Raw genomic sequence first — 22,908 nt, 5'->3', positions numbered from 1 at the left:
CCTAGCTGCCTCCGTGCATTAGTCTTTCAAGAGATTTCTAAACCATATAGATAGTGGAGATTTCTTTTTCAGAGAATCAGTTTTAAAGGAAGGCATTGCTACTTTGACAACAGAGTAGAGGAGGAAATGTCTTGGCTTTGGAGGTGGCAACTTGGGGTTTGCATCTTAGCAGCTTTATTTCCAGTCTGGGTGACCTTGATTAAGTCCCTTCACTTCTGTGGGTCTTGGTTTTCCTCACTGTAAAATGAAGGGGTTGGACTGTACTGTGGTGGTTATCTTTATTCAATGTCCATGTGGGCCTATTGTTTTTTTTTTTTTTTTTGGCGGGGCAAGGAGGCCAAGTGGAAGCCACGGCAGTTGTCCAGGTACGAAGGGCCTAAACCTGAGTGCTGGAGATGGTGTGAGTGGAGAGAATAGTTAATTTCCCATTTTTCCTGATATAACAAGAAAAATCAATGAGCAGTCACTTGTAGTTTTTGGAAAGAGCAATGCTAAGGTATTCATTTCCCACATTCCCAGGAAGTGACTGTTTGGAGAGATTCTACCGTGGTGCCAATCCCATACGATCCAATGCAAGTCCAATGGACATTGATTAAATACCACCTAGGATCATGGGCTTTGAGCTAGAAGGGACTTTAGAGATCACTGGTCCAAGCCCTCCCTCACCCCCTTCTTTAGAAGAAGACAGTAGGGGGCAGCTAGGTGGTACAGTAGATAGAGCACCAGCCCTGGATTCAGGAGGACATGAGTTCAAATCCGGCCTCAGACATTTGACACTTACTGGCTGTGTGACCCTGGGCAAGTCACTTAACCCCAATTGCCTCACCAAAAAAAGAAGAAGACGGTGATGTATGGAGAGGTCAAGTGACTTGCCCAGGGTCACACAGCTAGTAAGTGTCTTGAGGTACAATTTGAACCCTACACTTCCTAATGCTCCATCCAGCTCTGACGCCTCTAAGCTAAATATCAGCAACAGCTTTCATTTGCCTAGTGTTTTCAGGTTTGCAAAGTGTTTTTTCCCAACCATCGAATGAGGTAGAGCTGGAAGACCCCCAATTTCCCAGTGTGTGGTATAGACTCCTGGCAAATGCTATTTTGTTTTCCAATTCTTCCTGTTTTTGTCATTTTTTTCTATCCCCCCAATCCCTTCTTTCCTTGCCACCCCCAGACACATTTAATCTTAAAGCAACATGTTCTGGCCTGTGTTACTGTGTCTCAGCCTTTGGCGTGAGTCTTGCAGCTGGATGGAGCAATGGTCTTCAGGTCCAGCAAAAAGAATGAAGGGATGCGAGTAAACAGGGTGGCAGATGTTCTTCTCCTATTTCCCTCTTTGCTACGAATGAAAATGCCATCCTCCCCGCTTCTGTCATGGCTGGCAGCACTGCCAGTCTTTCTGCTTCTGGCTCCTCCTCCCCAGGCCTCTTAAAGAGTCGCCCAAGAAGTTGTGTCACCCAATGTCCTTGGGTGAGAACTTGCAGCTGGCCAGCCATTCCTGGGATCCATTTCCTCCTTCTACCTTCTTGGAGCCCCACTGTCATCTCCATTGATTCCCCGAGAAAGCCCAGATCTGATCTGTTGGACATCAAAGCCAGTTGGCACCCGCTTCCTGACAGAAGCCAGATTTGTTCACTGGGCCCCAGACTATTGACAGCTTGTGCCCAGGCTGGCCCACTCACTTTCTCATTTGTGAGGTTTCCTGCAGGGCTGGCTCACCTCTCTTTTCCAAGAGCCCCTACTTCCTTCTGTCCCCTCCCTCCCCAGCATCCTCTTCACTTCCTTCCCTTGCCGCCCTGGCTCCTTCAAGTGTTTGTCAGTATGAGCTTGTTTTTCAGTTGGGGGTGGGGGGGTGTATGTGTGTGTGTGTGTGTGTGTGTGTGTGATGTTCGTTGAAAAAAACACCATCATGCTCGTACCCGGTTCTTGCCCTTGCTCTTTCTAGCTTTGCATCACTGAGTGTGGTCTCTGTGGTTAGAAGATCCCACTTTGGGAGTGGAGGTCCTATTGTGGCCTGAGAAGAGTTGTCTCCACTGTTTGCTCAGCAAGCCCCAGAAGAGAGCCCAGAAAAAAGGAAGACAGCGCCCGATGCAATCACGGATGTGGGTAAGACCTTGAAGCTGCTTTGGGTGCACAGTCCTCGGCAATGAATCCTGAGGAACGCATCGTGACGTGGCTTATCTCTTTGGGAGTTTTAAATTCCCCCAAGAAGACCATCTGTGATCCAGAGGAATTCCTGAAGGTGTCTCTGAAAAATGGGGTAGTGCTATGCAAACTGCTAAATCGGCTCGTCCCTGGAGCTGTGGAAAAGGTAACTGAAATGGGCATGGGCTGTTTCCTTGGCCTACTTGGCCGTTCCCTCACCCAGGCCCCTCCACCTCCTGCTGCTGGGTCTGGGCCCTGGTTTTACCCCAGGCCTTGCCCCCTGCCTCCTCAACTCTGCCTCCTGGAATGCCTAGCTCTGTCTTTGAGGCTCAGCTCAACTGTCCTCTCCTCTATGAGGCCTTCCTTAATCTCCTGAGTTGTTCGGCCTTCCTTCTTCCTCCTTGTTAGGTTGTGTTTATGCCTATCTGTTTACATGTTGGCACCCCTGGGTGGAATGCAAGCTCCTTGTGGGTAAGGAGCAGTTGTTATTTTTGTCTCTATCTCTGGAGCACATTAGCACAGTGCCTGGCACGCAAAAGCAGTTGCTTAACAAATGCTCGTTGGACTTGGACTGCCTAGCCCACATAGCCTCGGAGTCAAATACCTTGGTGTCTTTCCAGTAGCCAGAAACGATTCCTCATCATTCATGTCCCAGAAGGATGAGAAATGGCTTACGGGGCTCCTGGTAACAAAGTTCAGTGAGGCTGTGCTAAGGACTGGGACAAGGACACCATCCATGGGAAAGGCATTCCTTGTTACGGTGTGTGAGAAGTAGCCGGCCTCCCCATGTGCTAAGGACACAATTTAACTAGAGGCTGGGAAATTGTAGGATGGTTAATCTTACACAGCTGAGCCGAATGTCTGTTTTTCTCGAAAAGTTTACTTTTAGCAACAAGGAGAAGCAAGCTAGGATGCGTGACTTGTGATAACAACTGAAACTAAATGGGATTTGAAATGGAACACATGATTCTAGGAAGATTCAAATGTAGGCATCCCCCTCCTCCCCCATCCTCCTTTTTAGATGAGCACAGTTCAAGTTTTAGACCCTCCCTTGAGGATAGTGCTTTGCTTCCCACTAAGGGCACTTTTCTAAAGGAGAACTTCAGTATTTAGGGGATGTGCCCAAATCAACCGAAGGCTGGGGTGCAGAGTAGGGGGGACCTAGTATGCCTCGGACTTGCTTTTCTACAGCCAGTTTGGAGCAACTTTCTGGGCTGGAAAATCATATATTAAACTACCGTGCAGCATGCATTTGGACCTGGGGCTTGGGTCAAGTGTCCAAGAGGGGTGTGGTGGGAAGATTTCTATTTGGAATTAGAGGTCCTGGTTTTGAATCTCAGCTTGGTCACTTATTAGCTATGAGACACTGGGAAAGTCATTCTATTTTCCTGGGTCTCGGTTTCCCCAATCTGTAAAATGACGGGGTTGAACTAGATGGCCTCTGGAGTCCCTTCCAGCTCTAGAGCTAGGATCCTATGTATGATCTTGGACCAGTCCCTTCTCCTCCCCTCAGTTTCTTTCTGTGTTAAATGAGGGGGTTGGACCAGATGGCCTCTGAGATCCCATGAACCCTAAATCTCTTATACTATGAAAGGTCCTACAAGGCTGTAGAAAAGAGCAACGTGGAAAATGTGCTTTTTATACATCTGAAAACAAGAAAACAGTTTAAAAAATCCAGACACATCAGAGTACCTTGGGATGGGGACAGGCAATGAAGAAATACATGTAGACCAAATGACTTTGGATTCAAAGTTGGGGGACCCATCAGCGGGTCCAGGGCTCTGTTTTGAGACTGACATTTGAAACAAAAGATCGTTTGAATTTTTACATCATTTCCTTCAGTGGTTATTTCTCTTCCTGGTTTGACAGAGGCCTTCCCCTCTGCCTTAATAAAAAAAAAAAACCAACCTAAACCAAAACCAAAAACCCTACTTAGTTCTCACAAAACATGAGGCATACTGGGTCTTCTTGGGAAACCCAACTTACAGAGGTTCTCTTGATCATTTCTTTAGTACCATCAGGAGCCCCAAACGGAAGCTGACAGCATCAGCAACATTAAGGACTTCCTCAAAGGATGTGCAGGCCTACAGGTGGAGGTAAGTCAACTGGTCCGCAACCAGGCATTATTGGTACTTTTGATTTTGTTTGGCTTTGCTCTGATAAGAAAGAGGGGATTTGGTATCGGAGTAAAACAGGAAATCTCGCTTGTTTTTCCCCAGCAGCCACTGCAGGGTTGAAGATTAGGTGTGTTTTATTCACTGAAATTGATGACTACTCTGGTGGGAGGTTATCTTTCCCCACAAACTGTTGGAAAAGACAACAGCAGCACCAATAAAATGATTGTCTTTCCTAGTCCAGCATGAAAGTTTGAAGAGTAAACTCAGATGGAACATCATGATGTGCTTTATGCCTGCTTTTCTCAATTTCAGGGAACACTAATGGTTTAGACCAGTGGTATCAAACTCAAATAGAAACTGAGGTCCACTAACCTGTACGTAAGGATCCCTGTGGGCCTCCTCTTGACCTACTTTAAAAATGTAATATTATCCATGTTTTATTGTACTTTTATTTAATTTGTTGGATATTTCCCAATTCTATTTTAATCTGATTTGGGCTACACTCAGGAGCATTGTGGGCCTCACTCCCTCTGGCAGTGTTTGACACCTCTGATTTAGACAACAAAGATGGGGCCATTGTCTCCAGCAAGCCACAGCTGTAGACCACAGTCCTTTGGGCTCAGTTTGTTCTTCTATGAAATGAGGGGCTTGGGCCCGATACTGGGTTCCCAACCTGGGGCATGTGTATTGCTGGGGGTGGGGAGGTGGGGGGGGTTGAAAAGCTTGGCAAAGGGGTCATTTTTCTTTATGATAATTAATCTCTTCAGTTTCTAGAATTTATTTCATATTTTATACTGAATAGGAGGCATGGGAAGTTTTCCCAAAAGCCAAAGGGTGTGGAGATGGGCAAAGACTGGGAGCCTCTGGCCTAGACTGTGTTTTCCAGGGTCCCTGAGCTCTATGATACTACAATTTCCAAGGCCCGAAAATAGGGGGAAGGTCCCAGCTTCATCCAGATTTCTCCATCAGTGCATGAACATGTTGGGTAGTTGATCTGATGAGCAGAGTGACATCGGGGCTACAGAAAGCCTGGCCCCTTGGTAGAGTTTCTAGGACTGGGAGTCTCAGGGGTGGGAGAAAGGAAGATGGAGAGGGACACAACTTCAGATCTCACTTGACTGGAAACATTGCACCAGATGAATTCTGGACAGAGGCTACATTTGGAATGCAATAGGATTCCCACTGGGGAACCTTCTAAGAACAAAGAGCATTAAACAGGAAGGCAACTTTTGTCTGCTTGTCTCTGGCCATCCAAATCCCCCATTTTAGTTTCTTGAAGCCTCAAGACCAAGGGATTCTAAGCCCTGAGCGTTTAACCATGCCCTTCCACTCAATTCCATCCACAGCTGTATGCTCGCTTCCCTTACAAAACTGTTTGGTCTGTGTCTGTTTCCCCACTGTCCATTTTGAAGTGTGTGGATATATGCACATGTTTTCTGGCTGAGGTGGTTTGAAAATTAGGGACCTCAGTGGTGTGACCAGAATGTGATGTGGCATTTTCTCCTTGAAATCAGATGCAAGCAGCTTATTTACTTGACATTATATAGGGATGAACCATTCCAGATGAATCTTCCAGAACATCAAAATTCAAGACTCAGAATTTTTGTCAACCATTTTGAATGAAAACCTTCTTAAGATGTATTTGTTATGTTTCCTTTCCTCCTTAAAGAGATGAAGCTGAGCATGATTTAACCTTTTTTTTTTTTTTGATGGCTTGGGATCACCATGCCTCCCCATGATTGTATTATTATTATTATTATTATTATTTTTTTTTTTAGTGAGGCAGTTGGGGTTAAGTGACTTGCCCAGGGTCACACAGCTAGTAAGTGTTAAGTGTCTGAGGCCGGATTTGAACTCAGGTCCTCCTGACTCCAGGGCCAGTGCTTTATACACCATGCCATCTAGCTGCCTCCCCATGATTGTATTATTACAATGAGGTTCCTGTCAGTGTCATGGGTTCTTTACCCTTGCATGAAATGGCCCCAAATGGTTACACTTTATGCCTTTTATAATTTATGTTCTATTTTAGAATCCCCTATTATTTATCATTTAAAATGGAGGGCATAGTAGATAGGGCTGGCCTGGAAGGCAAGAAGACCTGAATTCAAGTCCCACCTTTGATCGTATTGGCTGGGTGGCCTTAGGCAAGTAGCTTAACCTCCTAGTGTCTCAGGCAACTCGTCTAAGACTATAAAGTTTCAGGAAAGGTACTGATACGAATTGGAAGAAGGGGTTTCCTTGCCTGAGAGTTCCTTATACCAAGAAAACCACAGGTTTGGGGCAGCTAGGTGGTACAGTGGATAAAGCACCAGCCCTGGATTCAGAAGGACCTGAGTTCAACTCCAGCCTTAGACACTTGATACTTACTAGCCATGTGACCCTGGGCAAGTCACTTAACCCTCATCAGCCCACAAAAAAACCCCCAAACCACAGGCTTTATTTTTGACCCTGTTCTCCCTATCCTAATCCCTCGCTGTAAAGTGTCATTTTTTGCCACTGTCAATGTCTGCCTCTATCAGTTCTCCCTCCATATGCCCCCTGCTATGAGATGGAAAAAATCAAATCACCAAGCTTTTTTCAAATTCTGCCTAAAACAAAAGTTAAGAGGTTGTGAGGGTCTGGGGTGACCTCCTTGGAGTTTTCAGCTTGGACTTTGTGCCATCTGTTTTGGCTGCTAAAGAGACATCTCTTTTTGCTTACTTCCTGTTCTCAGCTGTTTTTTTACAGTTGAGGTTGATGGATAAGTGACCTCTGGACAACTGAAGCCTTGTATTATACAGTATTCATTTTCAGCCAATAGGAACCACAGGGGAAAGAGAGAGGAAAAAAACCCAGCCTGGAATAAATGATAGAATCATAGGGATTTGGGTTTGAAGGAATCTTATGTTGGAAATAGCCCTCCCTTTTTTACTCCTAGAACCAAGAAGGCAGGGAGGGCCTTCAGCCTCCAAGAGGATCCCCTTCTGGTACCATCAGTAGGACCTATAGAGAGCATCTGGTTTTAAGGGGCTGAAAGGAAAAATATATATGTCTGATCAGATTATCCTTTAGGCTTCAGGGAGTGGGGGTGGGGGTGGGGCACTCTGATTATCTCTTTGCCCAGTAAGGTAGGAGGCTATGGTTCGCAAGGCCCTAGCAGCCACTGTCTCCTCAGCTGCTCCTGCTGCCCCATTGTGGAGTAGGTGGGGATTTCCTCTGCCCCCCTAAGGCCAGGCTAACTAGAAAAAAAACCACTCAGGAAACATCTTTTTACAATGGCCAATGTGTTTTGTGAAGAAGACTAGTTCATAATATAACAATCTCCATCAGTCTTGCACCCTAAGGTTTACAGAGTGACCCTGCAAAGTGGGCAATGCAAGTGTCCTGATCCACAGCTGACAGAGGAGGAAACTGAGGCACAGAGAGGGAAAGTGACTGGAACAGGATCACACAGGTGCTGTCAAAAGCCAGGATTCAGACCTTGGTCTCCTGTGCCCAGCAATCCTCCCATAAGTCACAGATCTAGAAGGGCCCTCAGAAGCTATCTAGTCTAATCCCCTCATTATAAAGAGGAGACCGAGGCATAGGGAGGGGGCAATGACTTTGGATTGTCAGATCACAGACCAGAATTCAAGCTGAAAGGGACCTCAGAGGTGATCTGGGAACAACCGTCTTATTTTTACAGAGGAGGAAACAGGCTGAGGGAAGGGAAGTGACTTATCCAAAGTCACACGCAGGAGAATAGGTCTAGAACTGGGAGGCACTGCAGAGTCCATCTACTGTAACTCCTTTTTTTTTCCACACTGAGGCTCAGGGAGGTGAAGCTTGTCCTGGGTCACTGGCATTTAGGTCATTGGGGGTAAAGACCAGGGCTGCCTCTTTGGGTACATGCCATCTGCCCAGTTCCTACTGCAGTCTTTGGGCATGCCCACCCCTCCACCAGGATTGATGTGCCAACTTTAGGGGTGGTTCTTCATGGCAAAAGTGCAAACGTGCTTCTGTGCAACAAGCCAAGTCGGGCTCTGCCAATTAAGAGAGATAGATCTAGGTTGGGGATTATGCAAATCGGTTAACATTTATTATTTAGTAAGCACTTAAATGCTTTTACATTCATCATTAATAATGGGGACTCCTTAAGTCTAGTTAGTAACATTAGGGATACTGTAGCTAAGAAAACTCAAAGGGAAAGCCATCTTCTTCTACAAAGAAAAACGCACAAAAGGAAAACACACTGACTTTCTGCTTTGCTAAGTGCCACGAACTGTGCTAGGGATAAGAAAGAAGGCAAAACTAACTCTGGTCCTCAGGAAGCTTGTATTCTAAGTGGAGAGCCCATATATAAATAACTAGATGCATACAAGTTGTATGCAGAGCAATCTCGGTGGGAGAGCACTGGCAGCTGGGAAGGGGGTGGGGAGGGGACGACCACTAGGCAGTTTCCGGGCCCTGGTTGGTTCCTGTTCCTTCCTCTGTGCTCCATTTCCTGAAAGTGTAGAAAAGGACAACTGGCCTGTAGGCTATTTCCATTTCGTGCCAATGGGAAGACTAGAGGATTTATCTTGCTTTTCTTTAAGTCTCATGTCCCTAATGGATTTTTAAAAAATTGATGCACTTAAAAAAAGTTGTCATTTTCCAGCATTCGCCACCCCCCCCCCCATCCTAGCAGAACCCGCCCTGGTAACAAAGGACAGTTAAGCAAAACAAATCCTAATGGAATTTCCATAAGTAACAATAAATGCCCAGGAGGACGTGCACTATAGCATTCATTGACTAAGTGCTCTCTATTTTTGCCTTTTCTAATTTATGAATACTGAAGCCTTGTAAATATTCCCAGTTTCACTAGTTAGCCACTTCCTCCTCGCGGCTCGGCCTGGGGCTTAAACCCATCAGGATTTTTAACAGACATTGATCCCCTTGGATGCAAAGGATAGAGGCTAGGGAAAAGAAAGCAAACCCAATCCAATGCACTGCAATTAGCATTTATTAAGCGCCTACTGTATGCTAAACTAAGCATTGCGGTGGGGTTTCATTGACAAAAATCGGATTCGTTTCGGCTCTGAATGAATGAATGCTCCCCATATTTTGTGATCCCCACCCCCCCGGCCCCATTTCAATAACTGCCCAGGCAGAAGCCGTCGGGTTTCCGGGAGCCCATGGTGGGGGTCAGGGTGCCTAATTGAAAGAGGGGGCTCCAAGGGCTGCCAAGCTGTCAGCTAGGCTGCGATTCTAGGGTTGCTCTTCCGAGGGGGTCCAGCCAAGGCAAGGAGGCTGGGGGCTCTCTCTGTTGGGAAGCAGCAGCATGCGCAGTATGGGGAAGGCGTTACTACTGCTGTTGCCCCCGATACCACGGTTGCTGCTGCTGCCCCCGAAGCTGCTGCTGCCCGGGTCGCCGTCGTCGAAGCTGCTGCTGCTGCCGCCGCCGAAGTTGCTGCTGCTGCTGCTGCCGCCGCCGAAGTTGCTGCTGCTGCTGCTACTGCCCCCGCCGCCGAAACTTCTGCTGCTGCTGCTGCCCCAGCCGCCGAAACTTCTGCTGCTGCTGCTGAAGCTGCTGCTTCCAAGGCTGCTGCCGCCGCTTCTGCCGCCGAAACTGCTGCTGCTGCTGCACAGGCTGCTGCTACTGTCGAAGCTGCTGCTGCCGCCGAAGCTGCTGCTGCTGCTGCCTCTGCCGCCGCCGAAGCTGCTGCTGCCAAAGCTGCCGCTGCCGCCGCCGCCGCCGCCGAAGCTGCTGCTGCTGCTGCTGCTCTGCCCTACGCCGCTGTCACTTCCAGTTCCTACTCCTCCGATCCAGGTCCGGGTCATCGCTTCCCCGCTGCCGCTGCCGCTGCCGCCGCCGTCGCCGCCGCCGTCAGGGTCCCAGCCGGCAGCAGCCCCCTTGCTCGGCTCGGGCTCGGGCCGCTGCGCGCCCCCTGACCCGGCCCCGGCCCCCGCCGCCCCCGCCGCCGCCGCGGGGAGGGGGCAAACGCTGGCGCTTTTCGAGAGCTGGGCAAGGACAAGTTGCAGATTGCGGCTGGTCGCCTCGCCTCCTCGGCCGGCCTGCGCCCCCCGTGCCGCCCCCGCGTGGCCGCGCTCCGGCCGCTGGGCTGCGCGCTGCCCCGCGGGAGCGGGGCCGGGGTGCGGGCGAGGCCGCCGCCGGCGCCCCCCCGCCCCGCAGCCCGCGCGCTTTCCGCGGCCACAGCGCGGCGCCTCGTGCGCCGCTGCCTCCGCCGCCGCGGCCGCCGCCGCCAGGGCTAGGGCGGCGGGGGCGGCCCCGCAGCCCCGCGGACTTTGCGGCGCTGTCGGAAGTTGCGGGCGGCTCTTTCTTCTCTCCCCTCCCATTTGGGGCGGCTGGCCTGCCGAGGGCCGGGGGAGAGCCAAGTGATTTCTTTCGCTTGGCTGCGGCGGAAGGAGACCCGGGGGTCCGGCGGCTCTGCCCACGTCCCCCTCGGCTCTGCCCAGGTCCCCTTCGGGCCAAAAGTCTGAGGGGCCGGGGCGCGGGGGCGCAGCCAGGCTGAGCTCGACTCGGCCGCTCGGGGCGAGCGCTCGCTGCTCGGAGCCTTGGCACCGGCTCGCGCCGGCCAGGCTTGTCCTGGGACTCGGGGGCCGGGGCTCGGAGGCGGCGGCAGCTGGAGTACGCGGGGGCCGATCGGCCGGCGGGCCGCGGGCGCACGGGACCCAGGCGGCGCGACTCCGGAGCAGGGGGGCCGGGAGGGGGGTGCTGGAAGGGGGGGGCTCAGCGTCCAAGTGGCCCGAGCATCCCTCGAGAGCTTCTCTTGGGCTTGGCGGCCAGCTGATTTGTGGCCCCGCTCGGCCAGTCGGCGGGGCAGGCGCTTCGAGAGATTGCGATCAGGGGCAGTGGAGGGAGGAGCTAAACTCGGGACCAAGTCTGGCCGCAGAAAGTATCTTCATTTGACTTCACTCCAGGGCGAGATCTCAACACTTTAGCACTCCCTGAACCAAAGCGCCCGAAGGACCTCTCGGCGCCCGGTCTGCCCCAGGTACGTAGCGGCTCCGCGAGGCGGCCCACCTGCCCGCGGTGCGTGCGCCCTGGCAATGAGTCCCGACTTTGCCCTGGCCTCGGGGCTTTCTCTCAGGTGCTCCTTCCCGAGCCCCTTAGGATCGATCCGGACTGGGCATCTGAGCGATAGTACAGCACTCTGAAGCCGCTCCCCGCTATCTCGGGCAACCAACTTTTTTTTGGGGGGGGGTGGCTGGGCGGGGGCGCCTTTTGTAAGGGCTTCTTGGGAGAAACTCGGGACTTGTGGGGCATTTCTGAGCCTACACACGCACAGTGTGTGTTTTGGAGCCCAGGAGCACTCCGCAAATCAAAGTGGTCTGGGGGTTCCCGTGCCTTCCCCCCTCAGTCTCTTTACTGGACCCGTGGAAGCTTGGCTTCTGCAAAGAGTTCAGAACAACAGTCACAACAACCCCAGACCCCTTTAGTCACAGTGTCGGGGGCCAAATTGCCTTTCTCACTTGGGTTTTTCCTGGAAATGGACTTGTTGGCCGGCCAGGCACAGATTCCTAATTTTGACATCCACCGAGGCCCCGAGTTGGCCCAAGAAAGTGATGCAATGCCGTCTGGGGATGATGGCACAGAGTACCCCTCAAGGCGGTGGAGGACCCGATCCCGCCCCTTGTTTTTCAGTTCTGACATTTAGACCGGAGAAATCTCTTCAAGTACTCTGCTACCCACCAGGCACTGGGGCAAGCCCTTTCTTGTGCTCCGCTCCCTTCTTAAACAGTTAAGACGACTTGGGAAGGAGGCTTGGACTCAGCCGGTGATGGTGGGGGCCTGAGCCTCCTTTGTCACTGAAAGACATTCCATTCGTGACCATCCCCTGGATTTGAATCACACTCTTCTCTTATCTGAGTGTTTTCTGCTTTGTTGGCGGTTTCTTACTTTATATTTTATTTTATTTTATTATATTGAATCGCCATCAAGTATGTAGGCCAGGCCAGAGTGCCTTTGAAAAGGGATTAGCCTCAGTCCGCTTGACCCCAGAGGGCAGAACTGGGATCACTGGGTGAAAATTACCTAGAAGCTGTACATAAGAAGGAAAAAAACTTTCCTAACAATGAGAGGTGTCCCAAAGTGAAATGGGCAGCTTTGGAAACTGTGGGTTGGAATCTCTATGCTGAATAATGCTAGCAAAGTGCTGAACAAATATGATTTCACTTTATATCCTCAAAACAACAAAGGCAGGTGCATGCTATTATCCCCATTTTCTAGATGAGGAAACTGAGGCTAACTGCAATGAAGCCTTTAGTACAAGGTCACTCACACAAGCTAGTAAGCTCAGGTGTTCAAACAATGTTTGAGTGGAATGAGCTGCCTTGATTCCTGCTCAGTGCAGGTCTCAGAGACCAAGAACACTTTGCTGGATGAGGGGATTTTTGTTCTGGTGTGGATTAGGTCGGCAGCTGAGGTCCCCTTGCCATGAAGAGATTCTGAGATTCTCCAGTTTAAGTATGGGGAAACTGAGGAAGGCTTAGTGACCTGTCCGAGGTCACACAGCTAGCTATTGATAGAGTCAGGTCTCCCAGTGTCCCTAGCCAGGGCACCCTTCTCTAGACCATACAGGACATTGGTTTGGGGTGAGTTGTGGCTTTTCTGAGCCTTCCCCCACCTCTGGCAGAGAAGTCAGGAGAGATGAATGATAAAGGAAGTTGGTTTTAATTTGTGTGGTTCATTTACCTATGTTATTCCTCCCTTTCTCTTCTCTTGGGAGCTCCTGAGACCTGAAGAGTCCAAGGCGGACTCCCCATTCCAGATAGTTAACCCAAGTATGATATAACGACCGACCTCTACTGAGAACCTTGATGGGGTGAAATTGGAGAATGAGGGCCTTAGTCACTTTTAGCATTCTACTTGTTCGAGTGTGTGCTTAAGTACTTTGATCTAAGGCTCTGGACTTCACTTGTTGGTCTCTCAACACTCAGTGGCCTTAACTATTTCAGATCCCAGGTGAAAGTTCATACACCAAAGCTAATGCCCCTTCCCTTGCTGAGGAGGGCTCCTCAGGTGCTTCACTCAGTGCTTGTTTACTTTTATTTTATGCATAATTTTAATAAGCTTGGTGAGCCGGTTTCTAAGCTTTATGGAAAATCAAAAGCAGGGTAGGTTCTTTTGTTTGTTTGTTTGTTTTTGGAGGAAGCTGGAAGGGATGATAATGTGGAATCAAGCCCGGTGGGCAAAGCTGATCAGAGGCAGCTATGCTTTAGTAGAGCAGAGTTAGCTGCCAAAGAAAAAACAGAAAACTAGAAAAAGCAGACATGAGAACTCAAAAAGCACAGCAAGATGGGGCCATTTGGCATAAGGACAAACAGTCTTGTGTGCCTTAGTGACCATTGGATGGGGGGCCCAGTACTGTAATTAGTATTTATAGTGATGATATTGAGGGGCTGCTTGTCGTAGTGGTCAAGAAGACCCATGTTTCAGTCAGGCCACAAATAGTGGTAGTGGGCAAGTCACTTAACCTCTTGGTGTGTCAGTTGCAGAGTAGTTGCCAATCTGTGTATAATTACTAATGAAATCAATGAAATCACAGGTCTGAAGCCCTCTCCCCAATGATGATGATATTGCTAAGCCACAAGCTAAAGGTTAAATTATGCTCCTTCTGTATATTCTCCTAAAGAAGGCAGGGAAGTGTGGATATGTTAGAGAAAGATGCATAAACACTTCTCACATGCTTCCTATGTGCCAGGCACTGTGTTGAGTGTTAACCAGGAGTGTTCTGGATAATCATTGGCTTATGTCAGTCTTCTGCCCTTTGTAGAAATGGCAGCAGTGCCGATTTCATTCCTGTTTTCGGAGTTTGGGTTCTCATCTCAGGGCCAGAGTTTGCAAGGGAGTGTGGTGGAGTGGTTAGGGGACATTTCGCGCACGGCATGGAGATGCCTGAGGCCAGGACCAGCAAAGACAAGCAAGGGCTCCCTTGTTAGAACCCAGGTTCATGAGGGTGATAGTTTGGGTTCTGTGAGGAGGAAGATTATCATCAAAAATGGCTTCCCCCCAATTTGGTGCTTAAAGGGGTCAGCTTTCAGCTATCCAGAACGACTTCTCCTGGGGTTCTAGATAGATGAAGTTTTACTTTTTGAGATAAGGCAGGTTTGGAAACCCGAAACAGGAAAAGCTAGACGTCCCGTCCTAGGAACGTGCTTCATTCCGTATACATAGCCTTCCTGCCCCCTCTCCTCTATCTCACCGATAATCAGTCCATTTTTTCCCTTGATTGTACCTTGAGGTCTGGCTGTTCCTAGTGGTCATGCATGGGAAACTCATACTCTTTGAAAATAAAGTGAAAACCCCACGATTTTGGCAAGCAATTTCTTATTCGGTCAGTCACTTTGACTTTCTGGGCCTCAATTTCCAAGTATCTCTGATGGGATACTTGATAACAAGCCCAGCTAAGCTGTGCAGTGGTTAGTGGCCCCTGGGGTTGGCATTCAACGCCAGGGCACGAGAAAGGCCCCCCTCAGACTGACTGAAGATGAAGACTTTGCCTTCAGGACAAGAACAGCCCCACATTCACCTTGGCAGTGCCACTGTGCTGCCACCTTGGTGAAAACCTGTCAGTGGGGACCCTGTCTGCTTAGCCTAGTTAATCCTTAATCCCAGTTTCAGCATTTGCTATGCCCTGCATCCAACCTGGGCTCAGAGACCCAGCTAATGCTCTCTTCCTCCCCTTCTTCCTCTATATCTCTCCTCCCTCTGTCTCTCCTCTCTCCTCTCTGTCTCTCCTCTCTATCTCCCTCTGTCTCTCCTCTGTTTCTGCCTCTCCTGTCTCTCTCTTTCAGTCTCTCCTGTCTCTGTCTCTCTCTCCTTTCTCTGTCTCTCCTCTCTATCTCTCCTCTTTTGTCTCTCCTTTGTCTCATTTTCTGTCTCTCCTCTCTCTGTCTCTCCCCTTTCTCCTCTGTCTCTCCTTTGTCTGTCTCATTTTCTGTCTCTCTGTCTTCTCTCTCTGTCTCTCCTTTCTTTCTCTCCTTTGTCTCTCTCTCTGTCTCTCCTCTCTGTTTCTCTCCTCTGTCTCTGCCTCGTTTTCTGTCTCTATCTCTCCTTTGTGTCTGTCTCATTTTCTGTCTCTCCTCTCTCTGTCTCTCCTGTCTCTCCTCTGTCTCCTCTCTCTGTCTCTCCTCTCTCTGTTTCTTTCTTTCCATAGTCCCTCCCTCTCTCTCCTTCCTTCCTTCCTTTGTCTTTCTCACCCTTTCTCATTTTCTTTCACTTTAACAATGCCTCTGGTTTTCACAGCAGCCGCTTCCAGATATGACACTCCTCCCACCCACATGCAGAGTGAGCCTTTCCTTGTGCCAGAGCAGCCCTGCAGCCCCAGCTGTCATGCCCCGACGGTTTGTCGTGCCCTTCCCACTGGTCTGCAGCCTGCCGGCAAGCACTCTCTGCTCCAGCCCAGTTTGCAGATGTGCTAGTTCATCTCCCACCTCAGTGCTTTTGCCCAGGCTGGCCTCTGGTGCCTGCCGTGCATTAATTCTAGCTCATAGATACCCTGGTAGAAGGAATGCTAGGAGCCATTGAGTCCAACTCCCTCATTTTACAGATGAGGAAACTGAGACCCAGAGAGGTTCAGTAACTTGCCCAGGGTCCCCTGGCTTGTGAGTGTACAAATCAGGGTTGAACCCAAGTCTTTCCCTGAATCCCCCCTCCCTTTCTTCAGGTGGCCACTGCCCCCTCCAGAAAGCCTTTCCTCATCTCCCTAGTGTTTGGTCCTCTCTCTGTCCTCAGAGGAGTTTGGCTTATCTCTTTGCTTGCTTGCTGTTTCCTCTAAGAGACTGTAAGCTTCTTGAAGGCAGGAGCTGGTTTTCTGTGGCATGTTGGGTCGGGGCTTCCTGTACCTACTGCCCTCTGGCCTGGTTTCTCCAGCTGTCTGACCCTGGCTCCTAAACCCCGCTTAAAGCGGTCCCCGGGGAGGCAGCTTCCAGAAGGTGTGGTGAGGCCAAGGGCTCAGTGGCTGCCATTCCCGATGCTCCTTGGCATCTGAGCTTGCTTCTCCCCTCCTCCGGTGTTTGGATTAGGTCTCCTGGGCACAGACTGGCCCTTCTAAAAGTGACAGAGCAGTTTGGGAAAAGCCGCTTCTATACAGGAAGCCCCAGAATTCTTTGCCCAGTGCATTTCTATTGGCTGCCAGTTCCAATGGTGGAAAGAAAAACCACCCCAGCCTCAGAGCAACCCTCTAGTTGCCCTGAAGACCAGAGGTGGTGAGAGGGACCTGCTGCAGCCTCTGACACCACCTGTGGCTCCTGCTCACTTACTTCGGGTGAGTTCCCTTGCTGGAACCCCATGGGCTTGGCTGGCTTGGCTTTATGGGACTAGGTTACTCTGGGGTTCCATCCACAATGATGCCCTGAGATTGGGGAAGGCGGTGCTGGCCCCAAATCTGAGCCCAACTCTAAGCCAACTCCATTTCCAAGGCCAGGGCCAGCCCCAACCTCAGCCCTGGGCCCAGCCCAGAGCCCAGCCCCAAACCTGAGTCCATGCCCAACCCTGAGCCCCAAGTCCAGCCCCAACCCCAGCACTGAGCCTAGCCTCAGCCTCAAACCTGAGCCCAAGCCCAACCCAACCAAGCCTATAGCTTTCTGTCTTCCACCCTCTACTGGGATAAGCCAGGGTCTGACGTTTGGGTGGGAATAGGAGGGAGCCAGATGTCCTACATCAAGTGGAATGGGCTAGATATTGTGGGCCTCACTGTGGACCAGTAGAGCCAAGTTCTCTGCTTTAAACACTAGGTGTGTTTCTGGAAGCACGAATGGAACCCGGAAGGCTCTTTCTCATTTGTCAGGGACAACCTGGTATAGTAGCTAAAGCACTAGACTTCAAGTCCAGGAGGCCTGGGGTTAGAATCTTACCTTTGACCTTACTAGGTATGTGACTTTGGGCAAGTCATGTCACCACCTTCCTTGAAACTTAGCTACTAAGTCATAGTAAGGGTGTGAGCTCCATCAATGATGGAAGCTTCCACACTGGGAGTTCCTCAGGCTAACAATCAAGTATTTATTGAGGGTTCCATGGCAGCAGCAGCGCTATGCTGGGCACTGGCGGGGTGAGGGGACATGCCCTGCCTTTGACCCCTCCTTCTACCCCCCACAAAGATTCAGTCAGGAAGAGACGATGAACACATAAAGCACAACAAAGGACCATTAAGTCCTGAATTGTCGAGTGGGCCTCTTGGGTGCTGGAAGAGGAGGAGAGGGAGATCATGCAAGGCTGGAACAGGTTGGCCCTGCCACTTGTGATCTCTGTGACCTTGGGCCAGTCTGTTCCCCTCTCTGGGGCTTCGGTGTCCTCCCCTGACCTGGATGGCATTGCGGTTCCCTTCCAGCTCTGGATCCTGTGATCCTGGTCAGGGGAGGCTTGGTGGAGGCAGATACTTAAAGGTTTTAGTGAGAGGGTCTAAAGCCCTAGGATCTTAGAGCCCCAGGTGAGCTGAGGGCTTGTCTCACTTGGCCCTCTGTCCTTCTATGCAGAAGACCAGTGTGAACTCCCCAGAGAGGGGGAGCTACCTGTTAAAGGAGATTGTGGCGCTCCGACCGAGCCAGGTCTCCCCCCCTTAGTCCAGTGCCCTTTACTATATTTCCCTCTGTCTCCTGGCTCTGGTAAAGCCAAGCCTTCCGCACTGGGGAATATATCGTGCATTGCTTAGATTTGGCCTTTTTTCCGTCGACTTGCCAACTTGACTCGGTGGGAATAGGGGGAGCCATTACTTCTGCCCTTCTTTTTGCCCTTGGGCCTGGAGTCCCATTTAGCCCCCTCCCTCCCCATCCCCCATCCCCCATCTCGGAATGCCAACCAAGCCAGAACTAGATGAGCTAGACACATTGCTATGGCCGAGGAGGGGCAAGGAGTCCCATCTCCTGGGCCTACCTCCTCCCCCCACCTGTCAGAATGGGAGACAGGCAGGACACGGCAGGCCTTTTGGATCCTAGCCCAGGCTGTCCTGGGTCTTTGGCATGAGTGGCCAGCAGAGTGAACTAGTGGAAAGGGCCTTCGCTTTGAGGTGCAGAAGACCTTGCTTCAAGTCAGTTTAATGCCTGTGATTTCACGGAGCCAGGCACCTTTCCTTCCTTGGGCCTCAGTCGTCCTTTCTGGAAATTGGGGGTAGGGGGTTGTAGTTGATGACTTTTTAAGGGCCTTTGCAGCCCTGAACCTGTGAGTAGGGGGTTACTGCCAGTGTCGGAGAATGGCAGAAGGAAATTATCCTCAGAAGGGGATGTATCTTCTCTGAAATGAAGGTTGAGCATGAGTTGGTTTTAAAACACATTTAATACAAGACAAAGAGAGCAAGGAGAAGGAAGGAAGGAGGCACATTTGGATACACAAACAAGAGCAGCTTACAAGAGTCTGTTTTTAAGTAAATTGTCATTTGGTTGAAACTTGAAACGTATTTTTTCCCTTTAAAAAAAAGGTTATATTGATGCTTTTTCTTTTATAATATTGTCATGTCCCAATGACACCCCCCCCCCTCCAATGAGCCCACCTATATAACAGAGCAGGGCAGTGAAGCAAAACAAACTGATACATCAACTCTCTCTGGTGTCGTATGCCCCATTCCCCACCTCAGCACTTTGTCATGATCAGTTCCTTGAAGTCAAGATTGGTCGTTATGTTGATCTTTGCTCTTTTACAGTGGCTTTCCTCTATGTTTTTGTGGTCATGATATAGAGTGTTCCCATGATTTTGCTTTGTTCTGCAAAGGTCTTCCCAGGCTGAGCCTTGGAATGGAGCGGGAGATGATAGAGAGCAGGAAGACCTGAATTCTATCTAACTTGAGACCCTCTGATGCTTATTAGCTTTGTAACCTCTCAGAACCTCTCTGGCCCTGTGTCCACCTTCTGAAATGAAAACTCTGGACTAGTTGGCCCTCTGGGCTGAGGTCCCTTCTACCTTCAGCACTGTGATCCCTGTGTGTGACCTTGGGCAAGTCACTTTATTTCTCCGGGCCTCAATTTCCCCATCTGTAAAATGAATGGCTTCGGAGTCCCCTTCCAGCTCTAAGTCTTTGATCGTCTGGCCTTGTGAAATACATTCCCCATAGAAACAGTGCTCTGCCCTTATGGGCAGACCCATTAAGAGCTGCTTTATGGCTGGGATGCTTTATCCTGGCCCTGGGAGCTGCTGGGAGCTGGAGAGCCGAGCACAGAAGCTGGGTCCTGGCAAGAGGTTGGGGGGGGGGCTCAGTGATGGGCCTGGAGCCTGGGGGGAGGGGAGGGAAGAGGAGGGGGCTGGGGCTCTGATAGGGGAATGGGGAGAGAGGGGGGATTGAAGGCAGCAGGTGCTTTGGAAGTCATGTGCTTGTGAGGCGGGGACTGCTCGCAGCTCATTTGGCCCCGCTTGTTAACAAGGAGAGAGGCTCTCCTTTCTCTCATGCCTATTTATTGTTGGGCAGGTTGTCCGAGGACAGGACTATCTCCATTCCCCCCAGCACAAGCTGCTTCCCACAGATCAACCACGGCCACAGAGGTTCTTTACTTTTCCAGTCACAATAGCAATGATAACTTAGACCGTTCCCGTTTTCAGCTTTGTAAGGCCCCTCCCTCTCCCCAGTCCGGAGACAGAGGTAGTAGCAATGTTATTGTTCCCATAGTACAGATGAGGGAACTGAGGCTGAGCAAGGTGGCCTTTCTTGTCTGAAGTCATCTCGCTAATAACGAAGATACTAGCTGCCACCGATTGAGCACAGGGGTGTTTTGGGGTGTCTTGGATCGTCTTGGTCAGCTGGGGAAACCTATGGGGAGAGACTCCTAAGCATCTTGTTGCTTCCATTCATAATGGAAGGAAATGCCAATTTTCAGGCAAGGGTTGGTGAAAATTACCTTTTTCTCCATCCAGATTCCCAGATCCCCCTGCCATCTTCCTGTGGGCCCCCACGTTCTGAACCCCCAATATAGGCTTTAAAAATTATTTTATTTGTGATATATAATTATATTTTATACATATATCAAACATAGATATAATATATACATACACACATATGTGATATATAGAATAGAAATTTTCTATATTATTACATTTAGATATACTTAGATATATTCTAATATATATAACTTAGTATTTTAAATCTTTAAATAACTGTTTTATAAATAATGCATACATATCAATTTATATAAATAACATATATGACAGATTTGTTTAAATATAAGTGTTATATAGGGTTTTAAGGTCTGCAGACCACTTTGCTACATACCTTACCTGAGAGGCCCTGGGATGGACAGAGTCTTGGATCTAGAGTCAGGAAGACCTGGGTTCCAGACCTACCTCAGACACTTTGAGCTGTGTACCCCTGGACAGATCACTTCCCCTCTGTTTGCCTAAGTTTTCTTCTCCATAAAATGAGGGGGTTGGCCTATGATACTTCTTTTTATCACAGCCAGCCTTAGGAGGTAGGTAGATTCTTGGCTAGGCTTGTTTTTGTTTTATTTTGTTTGTTTTTGAGGGCAATGAGGGTTAAGTGACTTGCCTCGGGTCACATAGCTAGTTAAGTTTCTGAGGCCGTATTTGAACTTAGGTCCTCCTGACTCCAGGGCCAGTGCTTTATCCACTGTGTCACCTAGCTGCCCAGTAGGTAGACTCTTTTTTTTTTTTTTTTTTGCAGGGCAATTGGGGTTAAGTGACTTGCCCAGGGTCACACAGCTAGTAAGTGTTAAGTGTCTGAGGCTGGATTTGAATTCAGGTACTCCTGACTCCAGGGCCGGTGCTCTATCCACTGCACCATCTAGTTGCCCCGTAGGTAGACTCTTATTCCCATTTTGTAGGTGAGATCACTGAGGTCCCGTGAGATATGAGGGACTTGCTCAGGGTCCCCCAGTGAGGGAGTTTGTATATGGAGGGATGGATCCTAATTTGCAGGCCAGTAGTGGGGCACTGTGATAAGGAGAGTCAAACAGGGAGGGCACTGGGGGGATTCTGCTCAGCTCGATATCCCAGGGAGCCCTGAGTCCTGGCTCCCCATCCCAGGAAGTCCTAGTGATCAATCAGTCGATGGATAGGGTGAAGGGATTGAGGATCTCCCAGGTTATCCTTCCTGCCCCAAGTCTAGAGCAGACTGTGTGCCCTTAATTTTTTTTTTTTTTGGTGAGGCAGTTGGGGTTAAGTGACTTGCCCAGGGTCACACAGCTAGTAAGTGTTTGAGGCCAAATTTGAACTCAGGTCCTCCTGAATCCAGGACTGGTGCTCTAACCACTGTGCCACCTAGCTGCACCCCCCCCCTTAATTGTTGAAAGGACAAAGGAATGCTAAGCAAAGGGTTTCATGCTTGCTTTTTTTTTTTTTTTTTTGGTGAGGCAATTGGGGTTAAGTGACTTGCCCAGGGTCACACAGCTAGTAAGTGTTAAGTGTCTGAGGCCAGATTTGAACTCAGGTCCTCCTGAATCCAGGGCCAGTGTTCTATCCACTGTGCCACCTAGCTGCCCCGGTTTCATGCTTTCTTAAAATTACAAAGCAATGATAATCTTAATGAGAAGCAGCTTGGTATTGTGGGTAGAGAACTAGCTCCAAAGCTAGGAAGACCTGCATTCGAGTCCCATTCTGGCTGTGTGACCCCTGCCCAGTGGCTTGTTCTTCTCAGACTCCAAGTATTCGTGGAGGGAATTAGACAACAAGAAGACTCTGATTTTGAGAGCTCCTAGAGGTAGAAGGAACTCTTTTTCCGCAGCCAAATGAGCGCCAGGATCCTAGGGGCTGGCTTGAGGCACCTGGGCCAGAGTTCCTACTTTGTCTCTAATAGAATGTAATAAACAGGAACAGTCAAATGAATATGCAAAATAAAGAACACCTGAAATAGCCCAGCCTCTCTTGTAAGGGAGGACCAGAGAAAGGAGCAGCCCCCAAATCCTTTTGTTCTCCTGCCCCTTCCTGCTACATCTGAGGTTTTTATTCTGGTTGGCTTTGTTTACATGTGTTGTATGTTATATATGATGTTCGTGTACAGGCTATCTTTATGCATATTATCTATTATATTAGCCATCTGATTGCTCAGCTTTTCCTTCACTTCTGAAAAAGCTTAATTGATGTCTTTTATATCCCAGCCCCTCTCTGCGCCTCACCCAAGCATTGAACCCTCCCTTGTTAATAGGGAAAAACAATTAGGCACAAACAATCATTACTGTGAGAGTGTCTGACAGCAAGCTCAAAATCTTGCCCCTGTGGTACTCCCACTCCCCCCTTTGCAGAGAGGAGGGAAGGCATGTTTCATCATTTAACGAGTTCAGATTTGGACATGTTGAGTTTGAGATGACAATGGGACGTGCAAGTAGAGATATCTGACAGTTGGCACTTGGGAACTGCAGTCAAGAGAAACGGTTCAGCCGGAGACATGGGGTTGGGAGTCATTTGCTTCGACGTGATAATTGAGTCCATGGGAACTGATGAAATCCCGGAGGTGTAGAGAGAGAAGAGAAGAGAAGAGAAGAGAAGAGAAGAGAAGAGAAGAGAAGAGAAGAGAAGAGAAGAGGGCCTCACACGGAGCCTTGTGGGATGAGACCCATGTTAAGAGGAAGGGACATGGAGCATGAGCTAGCAAAAGGAAGCCTGAGATGGCAACAGGGAGAGCTAGAAGCCGCAGGGGCTCAGAACTTGAGAAGACTGTCCAGAAGGAAGAGTCTGATATGGGTCAAGGGTGATGAGGACCGAGAAAGAAGCCATCGGAGTAACAATTGAGACATCATTGGTAACTTTGGTGAGAGCAGG

The 22,908-nt window shown here is 49.6% G+C and overlaps 1 protein-coding gene across 7 annotated transcripts in view; it reads left to right on the top strand.

The window, feature by feature from the left end:
- The first annotated feature begins 2,028 nt into the window (after positions 1 to 2,028).
- Positions 2,029 to 22,908, top strand: part of ARHGEF6 (Rac/Cdc42 guanine nucleotide exchange factor 6) — a 121,455-nt gene continuing 100,575 nt past the window's right edge. For 5 of the 7 annotated variants that reach the window (XM_043974317.1, XM_043974314.1, XM_043974313.1 and 2 more), the window contains exons 1-2: positions 2,029 to 2,305; positions 4,152 to 4,235. In XM_043974317.1, coding sequence (XP_043830252.1) covers positions 2,141 to 2,305; positions 4,152 to 4,235 — 249 coding nt within the window. In that variant the 5' untranslated portion in view covers positions 2,029 to 2,140. Of the gene's footprint in view, positions 2,306 to 4,151; positions 4,236 to 10,935; positions 11,210 to 16,416; positions 16,484 to 22,908 lie in introns of those variants that run through there. The other 2 variants (XM_043974318.1, XM_043974319.1) reach the window with 2 other exon arrangements.

Source organism: Dromiciops gliroides, chromosome X, assembly GCF_019393635.1.
Source record: "Dromiciops gliroides isolate mDroGli1 chromosome X, mDroGli1.pri, whole genome shotgun sequence".
NCBI classification, from domain to species: domain Eukaryota; kingdom Metazoa; phylum Chordata; class Mammalia; order Microbiotheria; family Microbiotheriidae; genus Dromiciops; species Dromiciops gliroides.
Note: the sequence above shows the minus strand (reverse complement) of the source record. Positions and strands in the feature narration are given on the sequence as shown.